Genomic DNA, 20,665 nt, shown 5'->3' with positions numbered 1-20,665 from the left:
CTGCTTGGTTTCTGTTCTCATCCTGAAGCAAAGCTCTTAACCCGAGGTAATATTCCAGGGTTAGTGGAGTCTGGAACCTGAAGCGTATGTAACCTGAAGCGTATGTAACCTGAAGCGTATGTAACCTGAGGTACCACTGCAGTTGACCCTCTCTGCTTTGCAGGAAGGCAGAAGATCATCATGGTTAGAAGACCACGGCTAGTGCACACCTGACCCTCTTCCCCAACCCCCTGCATACACACGCCTTTCAGGAGTCATGCTGATACAAAGGCTGTCACAACCACAGACCTGCCCTTCCGTCAAACCAGTCCTCCTGTCTCTGGCACACACCCTTATTTCAGATACCTATGGGTGCGCTTGCCTCTCCCAGGCCGCCTTTCTTTACTCAGCCAGGGATAGTGTTTGTGCCTCAGGCTACTAGCAGCCAAAGGCAGGGATGCAACCTGCCAGGCTAGTTTAGTGGGAACACGCTGCTTTTCGTCACTTTCAGGGTCTTAATAGAAACCAGTCTGGGGATCAGAGAAACGGCAGGGAACCTGCCACCCAGTGTAGCGTAGAGCGTCATTCCCCTCCCCCCCCGGCCTCGCAGAGTCTCCAGTTTCGTTCCTCAGAGGGATTCTAAAGCGTCCTTTGATTTCTGTACCTCATCTCCTTCCATGTTTGCTTGGTTCTTAAGAAAAGTAAAACATCTCGTGGCACTTTAAAGACTAATAAAGTTGTTATAACTTAAGCTTTCATGGACTACAGTCCACTTCATCAGATGCATGAATTTCTGTAGTCTGTGAAAGTTTATGCCATGATAAACTTGTTAGTCTTTTAAGGTGGCACAAGATTCTGCTGTTGTTTTTCCTCAAGAGACTAGTGCATCTGCCTCTCTGAGAATTGGTTCTTGAGTATTCTGCTTTTCGCAATGATGCCAAATGTGTCCACAGCCACTTGTAAGCTGTGCCTCCTTTCTTTGCAGGGTCCCTACAGTTCCTGTGAAAAACCTCAATGGCTCAAGCCCAGTCAATCCAGCACTGGCAGGTAAGAGGGTTAGGGTCACTGTAGAAACAGAGCAGTCATCAGTGACTCAGGGCTATTGCTTGGCCTAAATAAGGGATATCTAAGGAGCTGTAATAAGTTTGATGAGGGTTTGGCGTTCGTCTGTTCAGTATGTTTATTCAGTGAATGCAGAGGATATGCAGAGTTGCCATATGGGTTAAAGACAGGAGTCACGCCTAAAGAAATATTAAAAGGGAGGTAATGGTGACATTCTTTGGTGAGGTACAAAACCTGTGGCCCTCCAGATGTTTTTGAAATGCAACTTTAATCATCGCTGACCATTGGCCATGCTAGCTGAGTTGGGGGTCTAAACAATATTGGGGGTCCACAATGGAATAAACACTGCCATGGGCAGGAAGTGCAGCTTTAAAGAAGTGAAGTTTTAATTTCCATGATGGACTGCAGGATAGTTCAAGCTACCTTGTTGTCACTGTTGTTAGTAATTGCAGAATAATTACCACACAAGCTTTTAAGCTTTGAATTTTAATTTGCAAATAAAAAATAACAATTGCTTAGGTCTTCAAGGATTATCAGCCTTTACCTCTGACTTGCCTGTTACGTTATGATATTGCAAGAGCTAGGAATGATAGGATCTTGCCATCCCACCCTCATAGATGAAGGTGAGATCCAACACACAGGGTACCATAAGCAGAACACCTGGGGTCTCCTCTAGATAAGGGCTTGCAGAGAAAATGAATTTGCAAAGCACCATGTCCTTGGAACATAACGCAGAGGGTGTTCCCTTTGTTAATGAATGGTTTTGGCCTAAGGAGGCAAATGGATGGAGAAATATGGAGCATTGGGGGAGCAGACAGGGATATGTTTTGGTTTTGGGGGAGCAAAGAGGAATCAACTTCTCAAATACCCCTCTGTCCCACCCAGGCATCACAGGGATCCTCATGAGTGCTGCTGGTCTGCCGGTCTGCCTCACTCGACCCCCAAAGCTGGTTTTGCATCCCCCTCCAGTCAGCAAGAGTGAAATCAAATCCATCCCTGGGATATCCAATACTTGCCGCAAGACCACCAAAAAGCAGACCAAGAAAGGTAAGAATGGATAACCCCTCTACCTTTTCTCCTCATGGGATTCTAAAACTGGAGTACCAGGGGGCCACAGCAGGACCTTAACGGTGCCCAGAAGCCATCTGCCTTTCACTTGTCAATCTACACAGTTCAGACCACACAGAGCACTACAGAAAGTAACTCCATCCAGACATCAGGCCAAACCATGGTTTACAGTAACTACAGTTAAAAGTCAAGCCATGGTTTGAGACTCCATCTGCAACGGAAAATAAAGCCTTAGTTTTGCTGTGTAAAGCTCACACCACGTTCTTCGTTCAGCTCACTCTCCTCCTAACAGAGCCCCTAGACGCAGACCCAAGGTGTTCATGACTGATGCCCACCCCCATGTGCTGCTACATTATCACTGACTGACTCCTTCTGAAGGGTTTAGAACAGGACGGTGAGCTAGCTGAGGACTTGCCCGCTCAATAGCACTCATCTTTGCAGATCAGACAGTATGTTCCTGTCTTAACACTCATCAGTCTGTGGACCATTCCCCTTTCTCCAATTTCTTTCCTGGCCCTTTATAGCTGCCACCCAAACCTTGTTCCAATGCAAGGATAATTAGCGTAGTGCGCTCCAGATGTTGTAATACTGCAACTACCACCACCCTTCACTATTGCATGTGCCCCAGCAACATCTGGAGGGCACCACATTGGTTCTAAACCATCATTCTGCTTCCCTGCGCTGCTCCCGCTTCTCTGTCCCATACCAGTGTGTGGCTGCATCTGTTGATGGCCAGACAGTGGCAGCTATCCAACCAGTGTTCTTCCAAAACATTATCCTGGACGGCGCCCAACTGCAGCATTACCTAACACATGTCCCCTGCTGTTGACTTGCACGCATCCTCCACCCCCTCATAATTTCCTGGCCCAGCTGTAGCAAGCATACTGTACTACACTCCCTGTCTTTCTCCAGAGTACTTCACATCTGCTTGACAGGTAGTAGTAATCCAGGAAGGGACTCCATAAGCGTAACCAGTTTCACTGGTGCCTGTTGCACATCTGTAAAGGAGGAAGGAGCAAAGAGCTGACCACAAAGGGGGCCTTGACATCGCATCCAGCACGCCTCATACAATGCTGACAAGGGCAGAAAGGCTTGCAGATAGGCTCAGAGATCCAGAGCAGAGCACTGAATTCGGTTATCAGTTCTAAGGATCAACCCTGGAGCATTTTAATTAAGAATATATTAAGATGCCCCAGAGCACGTCGACTGCATTTCCCTCATCAGGTTCCTACAGAATCCCACACATCAGGGATCAGCCTGAAGGGTTTCCTGATAAGGGGGTGGGGTTCTGGGACACGCTTTGAGTTCCAGCGTCTCTTTCTCTAGAAACAGAAAGGCTCTTGCTAACAGCACGACACTCCCTTGCTGTCTTTTCCCAGATGGCCAGCTTAAGGCTGCAGTGCTATACACCCTTCCCCTCAAGTAAGATCAGTTGGTCTCAGTTGGGCTCATTTCTGAGTAGGATCCAGCTGCAATTGATCTGGCCCACAGGCAGCTGTTTAGTATTTTGCAATTAAATTCCTGTGAATGCAAACCTAGTGCACTCCACCCCCTTCCCACCTTACATTTTATAAAGTCGTATGAAGACATCAAGTTCTTGGAAAGAGTTGAGTTTACATTCTTAGACGCACAAAATAGAAAGAAAAAGCTTCGCTGTGAACTCAGTAGAAAGTAGGGAAAAAAACATGGCAGATGTTTAATGATATTTTTTTTAACTCTCTGAAACAGAGAACTCTGGGAAAAATTATCAACAGTGGATTGAACAAATGGGGCATGCAACAGAATGTTGCAGCGTGGGGTGCCCTTGTGGGGTGCTTGCAGACTGTCACTATTCTGCCAGAGGGATTGCAGCCGTCAGCAGAGAAAAGGTTCCCTATCTCTGGTCTTGAGCATGCTTGCTCCTTTGTCAATCTGCAAAGATCCTTTCAGTGTCCAATCACATCTCGGCTTGCTTACCTCTTGAGATGCTTGGGTGGAAGCAAGGGAGACTGAAGGTTGCTGCCACAAACAAGAACCAGGTCTGCAGTGGACCTGGAGATAAGTTAGGAAAAGTTGCTTAGCCCAACACTGGACTGCAGCCGCAAACTGTGCAGAGTCTTTTTCAGGAACACTAAAGCACCCTGGGAGGGACAGACAACAGGCACATGACCCTTGCACACATGTGAGTTTGCAGGGGGGCGGTAAGAGTGGAAATGTGAATTAAGGTTTCAAATTGGAGTCTTACCATTCTTGCTCATGTTTCTTAATTTAAAAAAAAAATGTACTGATGTTACTGGTCCTATTTTAATCTTGCATGGTGGAAAGATCCATGATTAGCACAAACTGGGCTAGGGGCAGAACAGAGGCAAAGAGTCATAAGTGTAGTACATTGATCAGGACATTGTACCAAACTCTCCACTTCAACCCATGGCTTCTGATTCTGGTTTGCCAGCTAATTGCAGACTCTGGTTGGTCAGTTTGGATATCACGCATAAACCATGATTGAGGTACACAAACCTCAGTATAGTGGCATCTGGATTGAACGAGTATATGCAAAGTAAATAACTCCAGGTGACAGAGGAAGGGGGCAATATAGCCAAGTTGCACAAAGCCAGGGATGGCAACTTTGATTTCTCTTGTGCAGTCCTTGCCCTCCAAATTTTTCATTCCCCCTTTGTTTCCCTGCCTTTCACCTTGTTGTATGCCTTCAGCTTGCTGATCTTCTCTTGTTTCCTCCTCCTTGTCCAGGTAAAACCCCAGAGGAGGTGCTGAAGAAATACTTGCAGAAGGTGCGCCATCCCCCAGAAGAGGCAAGTCTGGTTTTTTTACGTACAGCATGTGTGTAGTGTAGTACAGCAGCTAACGTGTTGGACCCGGGCATAGGTTTTATTGGTGCAGGCTCCCCACCCCCCCACCCCACATGCAGAGTGTTGGTTGCTTTAACCTTACTGTAATGAACCATTTCTCTAGCACTGAGCATGTGCTGAGCATTGTTGAGAGCAGAGCAGGCTTCTCCTGAAAATATCATAATTTCTATCGCACCAATGACCTGGCTAAGGCAAGGGGACATGGACTGTCAAATAGCATGGGCTACAGGAAGCTGCTGCTGGGCCTCCTAGCTCCACCCTATCTGCACTCATTGACTGGCAGTGGCCCTCCAAGGTTTCAAGCAGGATCCTATCCCAGCCCTGCCTGGAGATACCAAAGATTGACCTTGGGGGCATCTGCATGTGATGCATGTGCTGATCCTGATGTAGATGTTTATTCCCCCTCGTGTTCCTGATGTAGGTCTTTGCTCAAAACCCTTTTTCCCTGGCAGGGAGAGAGGCTCCATTTTGGGGTCCACCTCAGGTGCCAAAACATCCAGAAGTCAGGGATGATGGGAGTTGTAGTCCCAATGACTTTGGGAGGTCACAGATTCCCCATTTGTGGCATGGAGTAATGGCAGCGGCAGGAGGTGGCAGGTGAACTTCATGCCGTTATCTCATTGCTGCTGAGAATGACATTAACGTGACAAGCGTGCCAGCCATTAGCAGGCTGGGTTTCCTTCAGGCGAATGTTTCTATGTGTGCATATGTTTTGCTCTTGTGTTCAACGCCATTTCTCGCCCCTTTTCAGGACTGTACCATCTGCATGGAGCGCCTCTCCGCCCCTTCAGGGTACAAGGGCCCTCAGCCAGCCATCAAGCCAGATTTGGTGGGAAAGCTTTCCAAGTGCGGCCACATGTACCACCTCCACTGCCTTGTGGCCATGTACAACAACGGGAACAAGGTGCGTTCCTGGGGTGGGGAAAGCGGAGGCCTGCAGTCTCTCGAGTGGGTACCCATGAATTCTGCCCAGGACTGAACAGCTCTTTTGGTACTTGATAGTACTGACAGGCACCAATATTGATGATATAGGAAAGTCACTGTGATGTGGCTTATATATTTATTATTTGGTTAGTTAATTTATATACCGCTGGGGCGGGGAAAATTTCTCAGCTTGAGGGCCACATTCCCTTCTGGGCAACCTTCCAGGGGCTACATGAGTCTGGCCAGATATCAATCATCTGATATCACAATGATACCAGTAGATGGAACACTTTGAAGTTCAGAAGTCAGGACTTCAAAGCACCATGTGCAGCCAATCCAGGAGGCTTCAGCTAATGCTTTCCCTTGCCAGTGCATAAGCAAGAGAGCCCTTTACGGCTCCCGACCATGCATCAGCAGTTGCATCCCTACCTGCCCCACATCTGACATCACATAGGGCATCAGGTTTGGGGCAGGTGGGCATGGTTTGGGGAACACTATCTCTTGGGGCATATTTGAACCCCTGGCAAACCAAACTTGGCCTGCGCTCTGAGGCTCCCCACCCCTATCATATAACAGACCTCTTTAATGCTTCTGTCTTTAATGAGTCAGAACCAAGACTGCATGTTCTGCACTTCTGTGATGGCATGACAAAAGCAACCTGAAAAGTGACCTTTTATTAAAACAAAAAATACGTTTCTGAGCCATTTGGCTATGGAGAAAAAAACATACAGAGGAACAGGGTATAGCTAGGAAATTGCTTAGAAGCCAAACAGTGATGGGACCTCAGTAATCTGCTAAACTCTTCGTCTTTCTTGCTTGGCTAGCAAAAAGCACTTTATATTGTGCAAATTAAGGGCAAGCGTGTCCCACTTATTAATTGCAAACACTGACTTTCCAAGGAATGTTGCTTTTTTTTCTTTAAAAAGCGTGCATGCAAAGTACACTTAGTCCCAGTTGAAGCCCATGGTTTTGAGAGATTTAATTCTGGAATTCCATACTGCATTTTAAAAAGGCTGCAATAGCCCCAGTAACGTAACAGCTCTAACATGAAAACAAATTCTTCTGTGGGCAGACTTAAAACTCTTTCCTTTTGAGCTGAGCCCAAAACATTCCTGAACCCTTCATCTTTCTGGAGATAACACTACTTCGCTTCCACATTTCTTGGCTGCTTCTGCCGCAATCTGGCTTTTTTCCACTGGGGCTTAAAAATGTTTCACACATGTACATTTTTAAAAGATGACCTAAGATATCTCAGCCAAATACCTAAAAGCACAAAAACATGATGTGAAGGCCTTCCATTCAGTGGTGGCATGTATTTTGCACACAGATCTTTGCAGGTTCACTTGGGTAACAGTTGATGGGAAAAACCTTTCTGACCAAGACTTTGCAGATCTACTGCCAGTTGGAATAGCGACAGGCTAAATTGAGTGGGGAGCCTAGGGGCCAGTGAAGGCAAGATTCACAGGGCTTAGATGTAAGACTGGGACTTGGAACCTAACCTTGCTTTGTGTGTTTGTGTTTCTCCACTTGGGGATGGATGAGATTGCAAAGTGCTTCCTACTTTTCTGGAAGAGAAGATAATAGCCGTCCATTCTTCCTCCACCACCGCTGGCTCTTTGTGGCCGTGTGATTATAATGTCAGCCTGGGGTCTTTTTATTCTGTGCTGTTCTAAAATTATTGCCCAGCATTACAGCTTGCCTACTGTGCTTTTAGGATGGGAGTTTGCAGTGTCCAACCTGCAAGACCATCTATGGAGTGAAGACTGGCACCCAACCTCCTGGGAAGATGGAATATCACCTTATTCCCCATTCCTTGCCTGGGCACCTCGACTGTAAAACCATCCGAATTATCTACAACATTCCACCAGGGGTCCAGGTGAGATTCTGGCTTGGCCCTCAGATAGATCCTACTGTCTTATCTCCCAACCAGCTTCATGCTTAGACTTGTGGGGCCTTTCTCATCCTGTGAACCTCCTTCAACGATATTTGAAAAGTCACATTCATTTTCATGTGCATCTCATTCTTTTTAGGGACCAGAGCATCCCAATCCTGGGAAGAGCTTCACTGCACGGGGCTTCCCTCGACACTGTTACCTCCCAGAGAGTGAAAGAGGCAGAAAGGTAAGTGGCATCTTCGTGCTGTAGGAATTTTAAGCACAACCATTCGTTGTGGTTATACCACTTAGCTTTATAGTAGCGTGTTGGTTCTGCCCCATGTTGGCTTTACCTTGATGCAGGGAGGACACTCTCGCCATGCAAACTCGCAAAGTGTATTTCTTACCTATAATATTAAGGGGGCTGTTAGGTTATTCTGTTGTTTACCTTGGGCCACATTCTGCTACCCTGTTCTACTAGTAGAAGTCAGCACAAGGACTCCTGCTAGCATAATGATGGGGCTTCAACCCTCCTCCCCATTTATACCCTCAAATATACTCTGGAGGGTCACAAAGAACCCCTGTAACAGTTTGCAGGGGTGGTGTGAGGATCAGTGCGCACTGATGAAATTATCTCCTTAGCACTACATTGAATAGCATGCTTTGAAACCAATATTTTACCTAGGAGTTTGGGGGTTTCTGTCATCTTGTTCTTGATAGTTTCATGAGGATTGCCTAATTGGTGGGCTGCATCTTTACCCCAAATGACACATCACAGGTTTGCCCATACCAAACACGTAGATACTTGCTGCTTTCTGTACATACTTTGTTGTTTTTAACAAGAACGACAGTAACAAACTTTAATTTAAAATTGTACCGCAGCAGTTTTTGTGTGAGACTGTGTATCGAAATACCATATATTTATTTCCAGCTAGGACTTAAAAGGGATCTATTTGGCCCCAATAGCAGATTGAAACTGACAAAAGAAATGGTAGTGGAGGGTTAAAAGCAGTTTTTGAATGTTTGTGTCTTTTCAAACAAAGCATAACTTTGTTGCAGATTGACTCTCAGTCCTTCAGCAGAAGCTCTCTGCCTCTGAAAACTGGGGGGTGGGGAATCTCCTGGTTTTGAAGCTGAGGTGGATAATTTTTCAAATGCCCACATATTATTGAATTGAAGCATGAAATCCTCTTTCCTGAGTTATGGTGCTGCAGAATGCCTTATTATAAGTGGTATTAATGTGACATAGAAAAGATCATAGGAAGATGGGGAAAAGTTAAAACAGAGAGAATTGGAGGGGAGAGTTTGATACAGCAGGATAATAGGCTCATAATGGCTTCCTAATTCATTTTTCGCAAAAGCCTGCTTCATGTTACAGATTTGGCCTGTACATGCTTACACTTCCAATGTGTGAGGCACTTCAGTTCATTAAATGAGTACTGTGGAAACACACCATGAAGAGCTACCACTGTTGCCAGCTCCCCTACATTATGGGGAGCATGCTACAAGTACCCCAAAGGTTCACCAATGACAGTGTGAGGACAAGGTCTAGAAGATAAACCATAAAAAATGTCAATGTTCAGTGATGTTCTCCGTCTTCCCTGGTTGAAGCCCTGTTTGTTCATATATGCTAGGATGCCATCTTCCCTACTCTCACTTTTTTGAAGTGGATTAAATATCAGTGGGGAAAAGGTGACCCAGTTTGCCTGGAGAAGTTCTTCACTTTGCAAGATATTCCCCACAGTCTTTGGGGGGAAATGGTGCCTTACCTTTCTTTCTACATGCTTGAGGCTATAACAAGATTTCCCCTTTTGGAAGAAAAGGGGTCCTCTTGTCTTTCGAAGTTTAAGACATTTTGCATTGGGCACAGTCCCTTGCCTCCATTACCTGTGCACTTGTAGTGTTAACACACCTTTGCTACAAGCATGAGATTGTGGAATCTTGTCTATACTTATTGAACGGATTCCTGCACTAATAGCATCAAGTGTTTGCAAGTGCATCAGACGCACATTGTGTGTATTTTAGGGAAGTTTTTAATGCTTGAAGTTTCATTCTGTTTCTAGTGTTCTGTTGGAAGCCGCCCAGAGTGGCTGGGGAAACCCAGCCAGGTGGGTGAGGTAATAATAATAATAATAATAATAATAATAATAATAATACCACCTTTGTGTTGGAGGCCATATGAATACAAGTTGCCAGCTATCGTAAGTGGGGAAAGTGCTGTTATACGCAGGTCCTGCTTATGAGCATCTGCTTGGCCACTGTGAAAACAGACGCTGGATTAGATGGGCTTTTGGGCCTGATCCAGCAAGGCTCTTCTTCTGCGAAGTACTCTGTGCTACGAGGCTCTAGGCTTTGGGAAAACCCCTCCCCATAACCCCTTTCCCCTCTTCTTCTTCCCACTGGCAGGTGCTGAAACTGCTTCTGGTAGCCTGGGACCGGCGTCTGATCTTTGCCATTGGCACCTCAAGCACCACGGGCGAGTCGGACACGGTGATCTGGAACGAGATCCACCACAAGACAGAGTTTGGCTCCAACCTCACGGGCCACGGCTACCCTGACCCCAACTACCTGGACAATGTGCTGGCTGAACTGGCTGCTCAGGGCATCACGGAGGAGAGTACGCTCCAGGAGAAGGATTGAGGGCATGGGAGGAGGGGAGGAGAGGGAGCAGGCTTTGCCCTACGAAAAAGAGCCGGCGTCCTGTGGATCAAGCTCCCTCTCCCTCGTCCACTGTGCCTGCTCTGCCCTCTCTGCCTCTTGGTGCCACAGCCACCACCTGCCTCTTAAAAGGCCTGGTTCCGCCTGCCCAGTGGTCCGCTTAGGGGCTCGCTCAGGTTGGAAGCCGCCAGTCCTACAGCATTTGGCTGCCGGGAGCAAAGGAGCCTGGGAAAGTTCCCCGTACCCAGCTTGCCTTGGGCCTGGGCTGCAGTGTCCTGACGAGGCCTGAGGTTATATTAACCTCAGCACCCAAAGCTGCTTTTATAGTTAGGAGCTCCGATACCTGGCCTGGCATTTTTGTGGGGGGAGGGGCAAATAAAGACCCACTTTAAATTCTGTGAAAACAACAGAAGGTATGCCTTGGGGGCAAGCAGGCGTCTCGGGGGGTGGCAGCACTCGGGAGCCAAGAAAGGTGGCTGTACGTCCCAAAGGCACTGAGGATTAAAATTGGCCCTGGTCTCTCTCTCTTGCCCAGCTAGGTGCCTGGTTCCATGTTGTCATGTCACTGCTTTCATGTCGTGGCTCAGTGTGAGTCAGAAATGTGCTGTTTGCTGGTCTGGTGCTCTGTGGCACTCTCATACGTTCTGAGGCTGCCTCTCCGTCCCTATTTTAAGATAGCTAAGAAGCAGGCCCGCTTCCTGCTAGAGCCTGCCCCAGTTCCTTGAGGAAGCAGGCTGGGAATCCCTTCTCTTGGGTGCATTCCAAACTGGGTCAGCTGTAGGCAAGCCCTTGCATCCGACTCAAAACTTGGATGAGCAGAGTAACTGAATCACAGCCAGTATCTATACTGCATTAGGTGGATGCAAGAAACCCCTTGCTTCCCTGCAAGTTGGCATATTGGATCTGGCCCACACTTGCCTTTGTATAAAGTCGGTCCATTCCAGACTGAGGCTGGGAAAGTACACATTATATACCTTTAAAGCACATTTGCAGCCCTGTCTTTTGGGCCCTGTAGTTCACCCCTCACAGAGTGAACATTCCCAGCAACCTCTGGCAAACTACAGTGCCCAGAATTCTTTGAGGGAAAGACTGTGCTCGGAATGTGCCTTGGAGGCGTGGTGTGCATGCAGCCCAAGTCTTGCTCCTGTGGCTGCATCTGCCCGATCCAGCTGGGCCCCTGGACTTAGCTAGGGTTTAGGTCAGGCCTCCCTGTCTCAATTGCATTTACTTCTCTCCAGACCAATACAGAGCCATGTGCCCCGATCTCTCTTTCTGTTTGTGAATTGCATCCCAGGGGGGTTGTTTTATGTCCGATTTGTTTCTGTTGTGGGTTGGAATGAGAGGCTTTACAGAAGTGGTGGAAGGCAAGACACTTTCAGGTTTTGCCTCCTCACACTCCTGAGGTGGGTTCTTTTGAACTGTTTGTATGGGGGAGTCCCCTGGATACTGATTTGAATTTATTTACCTCATGTTTGGGGGGTTTGTCGTATATATGTATATATTTATATATATATTTGTAATGTATGAGAAAGGCTTTGAGGCTAGGATGTGTAATACAATGGTACTTAAGTTAGACCTGGAGGCTAAGCACAGCTTGTTATAGAGTTTGCCATGGCACAGAGCAGGGGGCATCCGTGTGGGGCCATCCCAGAAGTTTATTTCTGAACTACAACTCCCATCATCCCTGACTGTTGGCCATAGCAGCTGGGGTCGATGGGAGCTGGAGTCATGTGGCACCTGCAGGGCACCACATTGGCTCTCCCAGGAAGAGTGACAGCCCTTTGGGTCCCTGCCCTTCCCTGCCCACACCTGATATTTGAATAAAATATTTTGACTTTTTTGTATGTGCGAAGACCTTAATAACCCGTGTGAAATCTCTGTGGGGCAGGCTCGGGTGAGAAAATAAAAGAGATGGAAAGTGTGAGAGAGAGCATGTGGGAATAGGAAGGAGCATGTCTGTAGAGATGTCTGACTGCATGCTTGTCTGGTTTGGTGGCGGCAGGGTGTGTGTGAATGTGGAGGAGCCCAGAGACATCACAAGGGTTGTTAAGTGTGCTGTGATTTTTTAAAGAGGCTCTTAATAAATCATCGGTGGCTCCTTGGTACATGTCACCTGGAGAATCTCCTCTTCCTTTCTCATCAACACTCCTGTCAAGAACATGTTAGCGTTCAGCTAGGTTTTACGTGGAATAGACGTATTGACATTAATGGTCCTAACTTAGTCATCGTCAGTGGGTTTACTGTGTGTAAAACTTGGTTGAGTGCCAGTCTAAGCTTTTTAATTTTTACTCAGTTACTACATTATCATCAAAAATAAATAAATAAATAAATTTATATGCCGCTCATCTGACTGGGTTGCCATCATACATTATGTAGGGATGCCTTTCTGAATAAATATTGCCAGGCATTTCCTTCTTGGATTTCCCCCTAATAGATTTGATTTGATTGAGTGGTTCAGTTGGCAGGGGGGAAAACCCGTTTGGGAGTTTACCCAGCCTTGTTAAACTCTCTAAATGCAACCTCTCTCTGCCCCACCCTCAAATACACACACACACACACACCATGGCATTCCCTCAAATGTGATTTAGCCTCCAGGATAGGGGAGAGATTTTGAAGGGCAACCTTCCAGCCACGGACATCTCCCAACTGAAGGGAGCCAGTTTGCCTTTTATTTTGCTTTTGTTTTGGCTGAGTTACTTCTTCCTTGAACTCTCCAGCCGTTGATAATTTTGTACTTCGTAGGGAATGACAAGCCTGATGTGACGCTGTTGTCGAGGGCGATGGGGGGAAGAGGGTCTCTCTCTTCCACTTTTTGTCCTCTTCAAGTCCCAAAGCAGGTTGTGGTGGGGGTGCTGGTAGTGGTATTGGGAATGGGGGGGAGGGCAGGGTGAGGGGGAAGCCATGATGTATATTGTTTGTTTGTTGTTTGTGAACGGTGCGTTTTGCCCGTCTCTAGTTTGTTGCATTGCGTCAGGATGGCACCCTTGGGGGGGCGGGTACAACAATAAAAGGAAAACTCCACTGCCAATTTTGAAGAATGTCTCGTGTCTGTGTTTTCTGAGTCTGTGAGTCTGTCCTTTGTTCATTGTTGGTGCTTCCTGAGCAGGTGAATGTGTGCAGTTTACTTAGCTGGGAGAACATTGGCTTTCAAACAGCCACAAGGGGGAAGTTGCTTCAGGGAAAGCAAATACTTCAGCTTGAGATGAGAGTTGATGGAAAACTAACTCACTACAGTTAACACAACTTGAAGGAAAAGGTTTAGATCCAGTGAAGGACTTCTAATTCTTGGATTTTGGACAGAATCAAAATCTTTCATTTGTAAGTGTCAGGAGGGAGGGAAAGAACTGAAGGAACAAAACAGGATCATCTTGCTAAACTTCTAATTTGAGTTGGATCTAATCTTGGAATCTGTTCATACTCGCTGTTCATACTTCAGATTGCCAACTTTTTTCTGAGATACTGTGCCATTAACAGCTGCATGGCCTGCAGGAATCAAACAGGTGCACCTTCTCTTTCTCCTCTCCCGATCCTTACGATGCCGTGCTGGAGAAATTTGGACATGCTGGAGAAATTGGGAATGCCTGCTCTGATGCAGTGATGAAAGGTGCAAAGACTGTTAGGAAGAGGGTTAGAAACCACAAGCTCATCCCTTAAGTGAGCTTGGACTGACGGGAGCTGTGGTCTAAGACATCTGGAGGCCACCAGGTTGGCAAAGGCTGCCTTAAGATCACACTGGTGAAAGTAGACGGTTCTCTCATTCCAATCAAGAATGCACAGCTGTTCTTGTCATATCTATGTGTTGCCCTGCCAAGCACAGAATTTGCCGTGTTGGTTACCATTTGCCATTTTAATATTTTGGCTTTAAACTTTTAAAAAACAACCAGCAGGTTTTGAGTCTCTGCCTCTGTGGTTGCCAGGAAGAACTGGAAATTTAGTGTGCGGTGTTTTATATTAAAAACTCGGAAACCAGGGTGGGGCTCGTCTAGGCCCCGAAGGTTGAGGGGGATGCCTCTTCACACCACTGCACAGCTACATGTGACTCTCCCACTGTTTCTTTCCTGAGCCTTCTGGGCTAGCTAATTCCCATTCCTTATTATCACATGTTTCATTGCCAAATAATTCCACACTGTGAGATAGCTTGCCTCTATTTTCGCTATAAGTAAATCTATACCAATATATTTCACACACCTCTAATGGCACAATTTCAGTTTTCTGAGTGCAGAATCCAGAAATAGTACATAAAACACTGGCGAGTTCTAGCTGTACAAATTCTTTCCCACTGATCTACTATTTGTGTGTAGTTTCCTCTCTTTGTTTACATGAGATCCAAGTGCCTACATCCTTTCTTATGTCCTTTAAAACTGATTCCCTCCACCAGCTTGGAGAAATAAGCAATAAAGCAGAACCAAATGGGAGCAACTTGCTGAAAAACGACGATATTCATTGACGGCTCCCTTAATACAAGACGTTCATTCCCTTCAGGCATGTTGCATTGCATGTTTATGAAAAAGCACTATATATATACATATATTTTGCATTCAAGAGGGTTTTTAAAAAAATAAAATATATTGTTATATATGGATACATGCAGTTGCCTTTACTGGGTCAAATAAAACCAAAAATTCAATATACTGTTAGTAACCAGCCTTGGTTTGCAGACAAATCAGTGGCTGACTCATTGACAGAGTCTGGAAGAAGCATTTCCTGCCATCCTTTTCCGGGAGGATATATGTTAATAGAGCATAAGCTGCTGATGGAGCACAGAGGAGCTGTTCTCAATAGAATAAAATCTTGCTAATGCACCAGGCCAGTGTGTTCAAAGATGCACTTGTGGGGGGAGAAAATCCTTTTGCCGAAAGAGAAAAAGCCCTTGCAGCTCCTTTGCTGCAAGTCAGTGCTTTTTATAGCTGAACAAGGGCTGAATCTTGAAGTTACTGTACTTGCATTCTCTCTTCATATCCCCCTTTTCTATTCCGCCGCCGCCCCGGGCTTTGTGTGCATGTGACAATATAAGCATGCTTCCTCTCCCATCTGAGCAGCTCAAAGTGTTTCCCCAAAGTAGCTACACAGCCCCTCTCTTCTACCTGGGAAGTAAAACCAGGACTTGCACAAGGTGTTATCCTGGTATTGTTTCTACAACAGTGCTGGTAAAAAAGAGTAAAGAATGCAGAGTCTGCTCTGCCTGACAGTGGGGGGGGGAGTGTCCTTGTTAAGCTGCACCCTGTTAAACTTAAAATCCTGTTAAGCATTTGCAACTTCTTCACACTGGGGCCCGATCAGGGTGGGGAGCCTTTTTCAGCCTAAGGGTCTTCTCTTGTCCTGTCATCATCAACCCTTCATGACACCCCATGGGACCACCATCTTAACCCGTGCTTTGTTTGCAGTACAATTTAGGTGCTGTGTGTGGCTGTATATCCCATGGGGGAAAAGGTTAAGCTGAGGCCCTCCAGAGGTTGCTGGACTCCAGCTCTGATCATCCCTGGCCATTGGCTGTGCCAGCTTGGGCTGATGGGATTGGGAGTCGGACAGCATCTGGAAGGCCACACCTCTGTTGTAGTCTAACTCCCCAGGAAAAGGCATGTGCCCCTTATGCCCATAGATGAGGTTGGGGGGAACTTGCATCAGAAATGCAATGCTACAAATGCCCACTCACACTATAAAGAGCTCATAACCCACCTACTCTCAGCAGTCAGAAATACCATAGCCAGTGTTGTAAATAAAAATATGCCCTTTTCCCTTATGGGGTATCCTAGAGCCCATATAGAGTCCTTACATAGGTTCCCTATTGGTAGGAGAATATAACAGAGGCCAACCAGAGAATATTGAGAAGCAAAGCAGCTAGTAAGCCTGATCTTTATTGATCTGTTGCAACAGGGTGCTCCCCTCACACGCAGGAGAGGAAGAGGACCCCTTAAAATGCCGTGCAAGGGCTTATAAAGACTTTTGAAATTCCCATTCTCTAGATCAAGACCACCCCCAGAAACATTATGCATACATCACAGAAGGGGTGTAACCTAAGACCACCCCTCAGATACACCCCACCTACATCACAGAAATTTTAATATTGTTTTTCTCCTGTTGTTGTTTATCTCCTGTCTAGCAGGTTACTTGATTGGATTTCCTGGGGAGCCTGGCCATTCTTTTGTAGTGGTAAAATACTTATTTCCTGGGCCAGGTCACAGGCTCACACCTTATTCAAACAGACATACTGTATCCTTGAGACAGGATTTGTGAGGAAAGAGACAATGGGGAGGCTTTTCCAGTTTAACCTTGCAGAGAAAGGATTTGGTCAGTTTAGGAATCAAAATGGTTCCAGGTTGGTCTTCCTGTGTTGATCTATGTATGTGCAGTTATGAACATTACCATATATCTAAGACCATAAAATTCCTATCACACCAGACACTGGAGGAACCTATCAGAAATAAACATGGGGTGCTGGTATCAAGTACTGTAGTATGGGAAACGGCCTTACTAGAAAAGCTAACCGATAGACTGAAACTGACACAGGGAGAAATAGAAGAGGACGCCTTCACCCCAGTATGGCTCCCCTTTATCACAAACACAGCCCAACAAGACAACAACAAGAATGACAGCATGTGAATCAATATGGCTAACTTAACCCAACAATGCCCTCCTCCCCCCCACACAAACAAATCTCACTGCAGCCAACCAAAGTCAATCAGCCACACACTACGCCACCCCCAACCTCTCTCACCACCAAGGTGAACCTACCCAAGTGACGCTGACACAAAACCCCCACACATGTACTAAGGAAAATAATATAAGCTTTACCACCCCACCCCCTCTCACCCCCCTTTTCTTCCCAACCCTAAACTGCATATAACACCAATGACTCACAAAAATTGTAACTGATCTGTAGAAAACACAGCCTGAAGAAAGAGACAATGCGTGTGCTTTTGTAAACAAACGATTTAATAACAAATATTTTAAAACAAAAAAGAATGCTGGAAAGCTGCTGCTTGTCGGAAGAGGCACTTCTAATCTAGGTGGACCAAAGGATTCAGCTAAGTACTGTATACGGCAGCTTCCCAATGCCCTGGACCTAATGGAAAATGCCCAAGGGAGCTGCTGTGCTTCTGCTTACTCAGCAAAGTTAGAGAAGAGGAACAAGAGACAGTAAGAGGTAGAAGCTCATAGCCATGCACTTGCAGCAAAGCACATTAACATATACTAGCCTTCCCCTTCCAGAGGTTTTGAACTACAGTTCCCACCAGCTCCTTCCAGTGTAGCCAACAGTCAGGACCATGGGTGTTCTAGTCCCAAACAGCTAGAGGGCAGCAGGTTGGGGGTGGCTGACATACAGCAGCATTCAGGTGTCCCTCCAGATGTTGCTGGACTACTACTCCCATCATGCTGGCTGGAGCTGATGGGAGCTGGAGTCCAACATCATATTCAGGGCCACAGGTTCCCATCCTGATGTAATTGATAGTAACACACACATACATACACACACTACACAGTTTGCCTTTCCTGCTCCTGCTCAACCTCTATTTCACCCATGAAATCACAGGCATTGTTGCTTGAGGTCAAACTCCTCTCCTCTTCCCCGATGTTTTTGTACTCCCTTTTCTTGTACCTCCTGCATCCATAGACCGACAGGCCAATCAGGATGGCCAAGCCAGTGGTGGCACCAACAGTGACCCCTGCTGTCTCTCCACCTGAGAAGCTCCCACCAGCAGCGTTCATGTTGTGCAGATCGGCAGGGCTGCCTATCTTCCACATCTGGGTCTGGGTGTCCTTGATCCAAACCTGGTCACCATGGCTGTTCATCACCAGGACGGTGTTGGTGGCAATTAAGCTCATGACAGGTTTGCGAGTGAAGGGAGGGAGCCGGGCTTGGGGTAAAGCCCCTTCTGTGAAACGCCCAGCCTGGACACAGTATTGCACTTCACAGCCATCGCTGATCAGAGCCAGGTGCTGGCCAAACCCTGCTGGGCACCTCTTGGAGTAGGGGTCATCATCTGTTCCACGGTGGTGTCCCGTCAGCGGGTTTCCTACCTGGCAACTGAAGAACCCCCCAAAAGGAATAGCGTTCCTCTGTGCCCGGGCATCGTTGCTGACGCAGATTACGAGCTGGTCCAAGAGCTTCAGCTGGTAATAGTTGGAGGGACAGGACTGGCTGTTGGTCATGGGGTTGGGGCTCTGGGCACTGAAGAGGCCTCCAAAAAGGAACCCTGACTGTTGAGGGACGGAGTTTCTTGCTGCACACCAATAGGAGCTGAACTGGACCATGGAAGGGGTGAAAACATCGCTGCAAACTTGCCTGCAGAATACCCACAGTTTGCAATTCTGTCGGCACTCCAAGTGGCTATAGCCTTCCTCAAGTAGCTGGGAGCGCAGTTTGATTGCGTCATAACCCTCGGGGCAAGAGAAGTCTCCAGTGAGTGGGTTCCTCTGCTCCAGGTCCTGGCAGAGCACAGCAGCATCAGGGCCTTCCAGCTGAGCACACTCCTGGTAGACTCCACCAAAGGTGAAGTTGGTCATTGTCCCTTCACAGCTCCCATCATCCATGTTGGCATAGAAGTTGAAGTTGGGCGAGGCAGGGTCGATGCAGCCAGGGTAGGTGTTGAATGTGTAGTAACGGGAGATGGCAGATGCCACAGTCCTGGACAATCTCTTCACGGTGGGGGTGGGCAATCCCGGCAGATTTCCTGGGGTGATGAAGAATGGCAGAGGCAAGCCTGAACGGTCAACAGCCACCAGCTGGTTGGTGGTGCTCTCTTGCCAAGTTTTCAGGGTAATGCCAGGGTAAAATGGTACCCCGCCAATACTCTCCACCCTGGAGCTGGTGAGGTTGTCCTGATACTGCTGGGTGAAAGCGTTTTCTGTCGCCACTGAAGTGCTAATGTCAAAGTGGAGCATTTTGCGGAAAGAGGCCCCAGCCGCAGCTGTGACAGAAATTCTCGAGGACCTGCCATCTTTCACAAAGGAGGACTTCACTTGGTCCTCCTGGATGAGGCTGGCTCCAGCATCAACTCCCGTGATAACGTGAGTGCCGTAGTTTAGGACCAAGATCTCTGCCAAGTAGTCAGCCATTCGTGTGTGGTTGTTCTCCAGATAGCTAGCAATGGTGACAAGCTGCCGCTGGAAGCCTTCATCTAACATTGCACCAGGGTTGAATTTCACAGTGTACATCAAATTCCTGACCTGAACCCTGGTGGTCACAGCCTGATCTCTCACTTGGTGGGTTTTCATCCTGCGGAAGTCAGTGGAGAACTTTCCGTTGATAGAAAGAAAGGACACCTCTGCATTGATGGAAACGGAGGTGGCACACTGGTAATCCATCCAAGACTCTATGATCTCTGAGTTCATCTCCAGGGAGCTCTGTTTACGGGCGATGGCAAAAAACCCGTTGGGGATGAAATAAGCCCCATCTTCCGTAGTGCTGCACGAAGAGTAGTTTAGGCTGATCACTCTTGCCATATCCAGATTCCTCAGGTTATCCCAGCCACCTCCAGGAAGAACTTCCAGTGCAGGAAGATTCAAGACCTGTTTGCATGCCTGAAATCCAGTGACAGAAGGACGGCACAAGGGCGATTCCTGTGCCCGACATACCCAAGTTATGAGCGTCAAGGAGAGAACGATCCCTGTCCAAGTACTCATGGCTCGACCAGTGTAGAGGAAAAGCTAGCATCTGAATGGTCTCAATGTGCTTCTCTCTCTACTGCTGGTAAAGGCTTCCTTCTTTTTATGCTGAGGTTAATCATTTAAAGAGGAAGCAAAACTATTCTGCTTTATACGGTACTTTCTCTTTCTCAGGTTGGACAAACTTTAGAGCAGCCTCTGATAGGCTTACAGCACAATAAGAAATATAACTGGGGCATATTTGCAGAAATCTGTTTCCTTATAGCTTTACTGAGCAGGTATTATGCAGGTTCAGGAATAGGCACCTAGAACCAGGCAGCAACAGTTTCAATATATGGGTCCTCAAACAATAGCAGTTTTGCTGGAATCCAGAGGCAGATTGACTATGAAACTAATGAAGTTTAAACTTCAGGGCCCCTAATCCCAGAGGGGCCCCAGAGCCAACTTTAGTCCACATTGCTTAAAATGTTTGCGTCTAGTAGACCAAAGTTGAGTTGTGTGACTTGAAAACTATAAAGAATAGGATTTTTTTTATTCACACCAGTGACTTTGACCTGGGAGACAATCCAGTACAGAAATTTTAATCAAAATCTGAGATGTAGTAGTTGTTTTTTAATGTGATGGTGGAACAACCCCATGAGGGATAGCT

General features: G+C 46.9%; 2 protein-coding genes across 2 annotated transcripts in view; one reads left to right on the top strand and one right to left on the bottom strand.

The window, feature by feature from the left end:
* DTX4 (deltex E3 ubiquitin ligase 4) overlaps positions 1 to 13,448 on the top strand; it is a 38,370-nt gene extending 24,922 nt beyond the window's left edge. The window contains exons 3-9 of the mRNA XM_081170931.1: positions 965 to 1,026; positions 1,927 to 2,088; positions 4,837 to 4,898; positions 5,707 to 5,859; positions 7,594 to 7,755; positions 7,910 to 7,999; positions 10,159 to 13,448. Coding sequence (XP_081027057.1) covers positions 965 to 1,026; positions 1,927 to 2,088; positions 4,837 to 4,898; positions 5,707 to 5,859; positions 7,594 to 7,755; positions 7,910 to 7,999; positions 10,159 to 10,392 — 925 coding nt within the window. The 3' untranslated portion in view covers positions 10,393 to 13,448. The remainder of the gene's footprint in view (positions 1 to 964; positions 1,027 to 1,926; positions 2,089 to 4,836; positions 4,899 to 5,706; positions 5,860 to 7,593; positions 7,756 to 7,909; positions 8,000 to 10,158) is intronic.
* Positions 13,449 to 17,325: 3,877 nt separating this feature from the next.
* Positions 17,326 to 20,105, bottom strand: MPEG1 (macrophage expressed 1). The gene has a single exon (XM_081170918.1). It carries the CDS (start codon positions 20,032 to 20,034, stop codon positions 17,884 to 17,886), a length of 2,151 nt encoding a protein of 716 aa, XP_081027044.1. The 5' UTR covers positions 20,035 to 20,105; the 3' UTR covers positions 17,326 to 17,883.
* Between the last annotated feature and the right edge of the window lie 560 nt (positions 20,106 to 20,665).

This window comes from Podarcis bocagei, assembly GCF_964188305.1.
Source record: "Podarcis bocagei genome assembly, chromosome: 1".
Classification (NCBI taxonomy): domain Eukaryota; kingdom Metazoa; phylum Chordata; class Lepidosauria; order Squamata; family Lacertidae; genus Podarcis; species Podarcis bocagei.
This window is presented reverse-complemented; position numbering and strand designations above follow the sequence as displayed.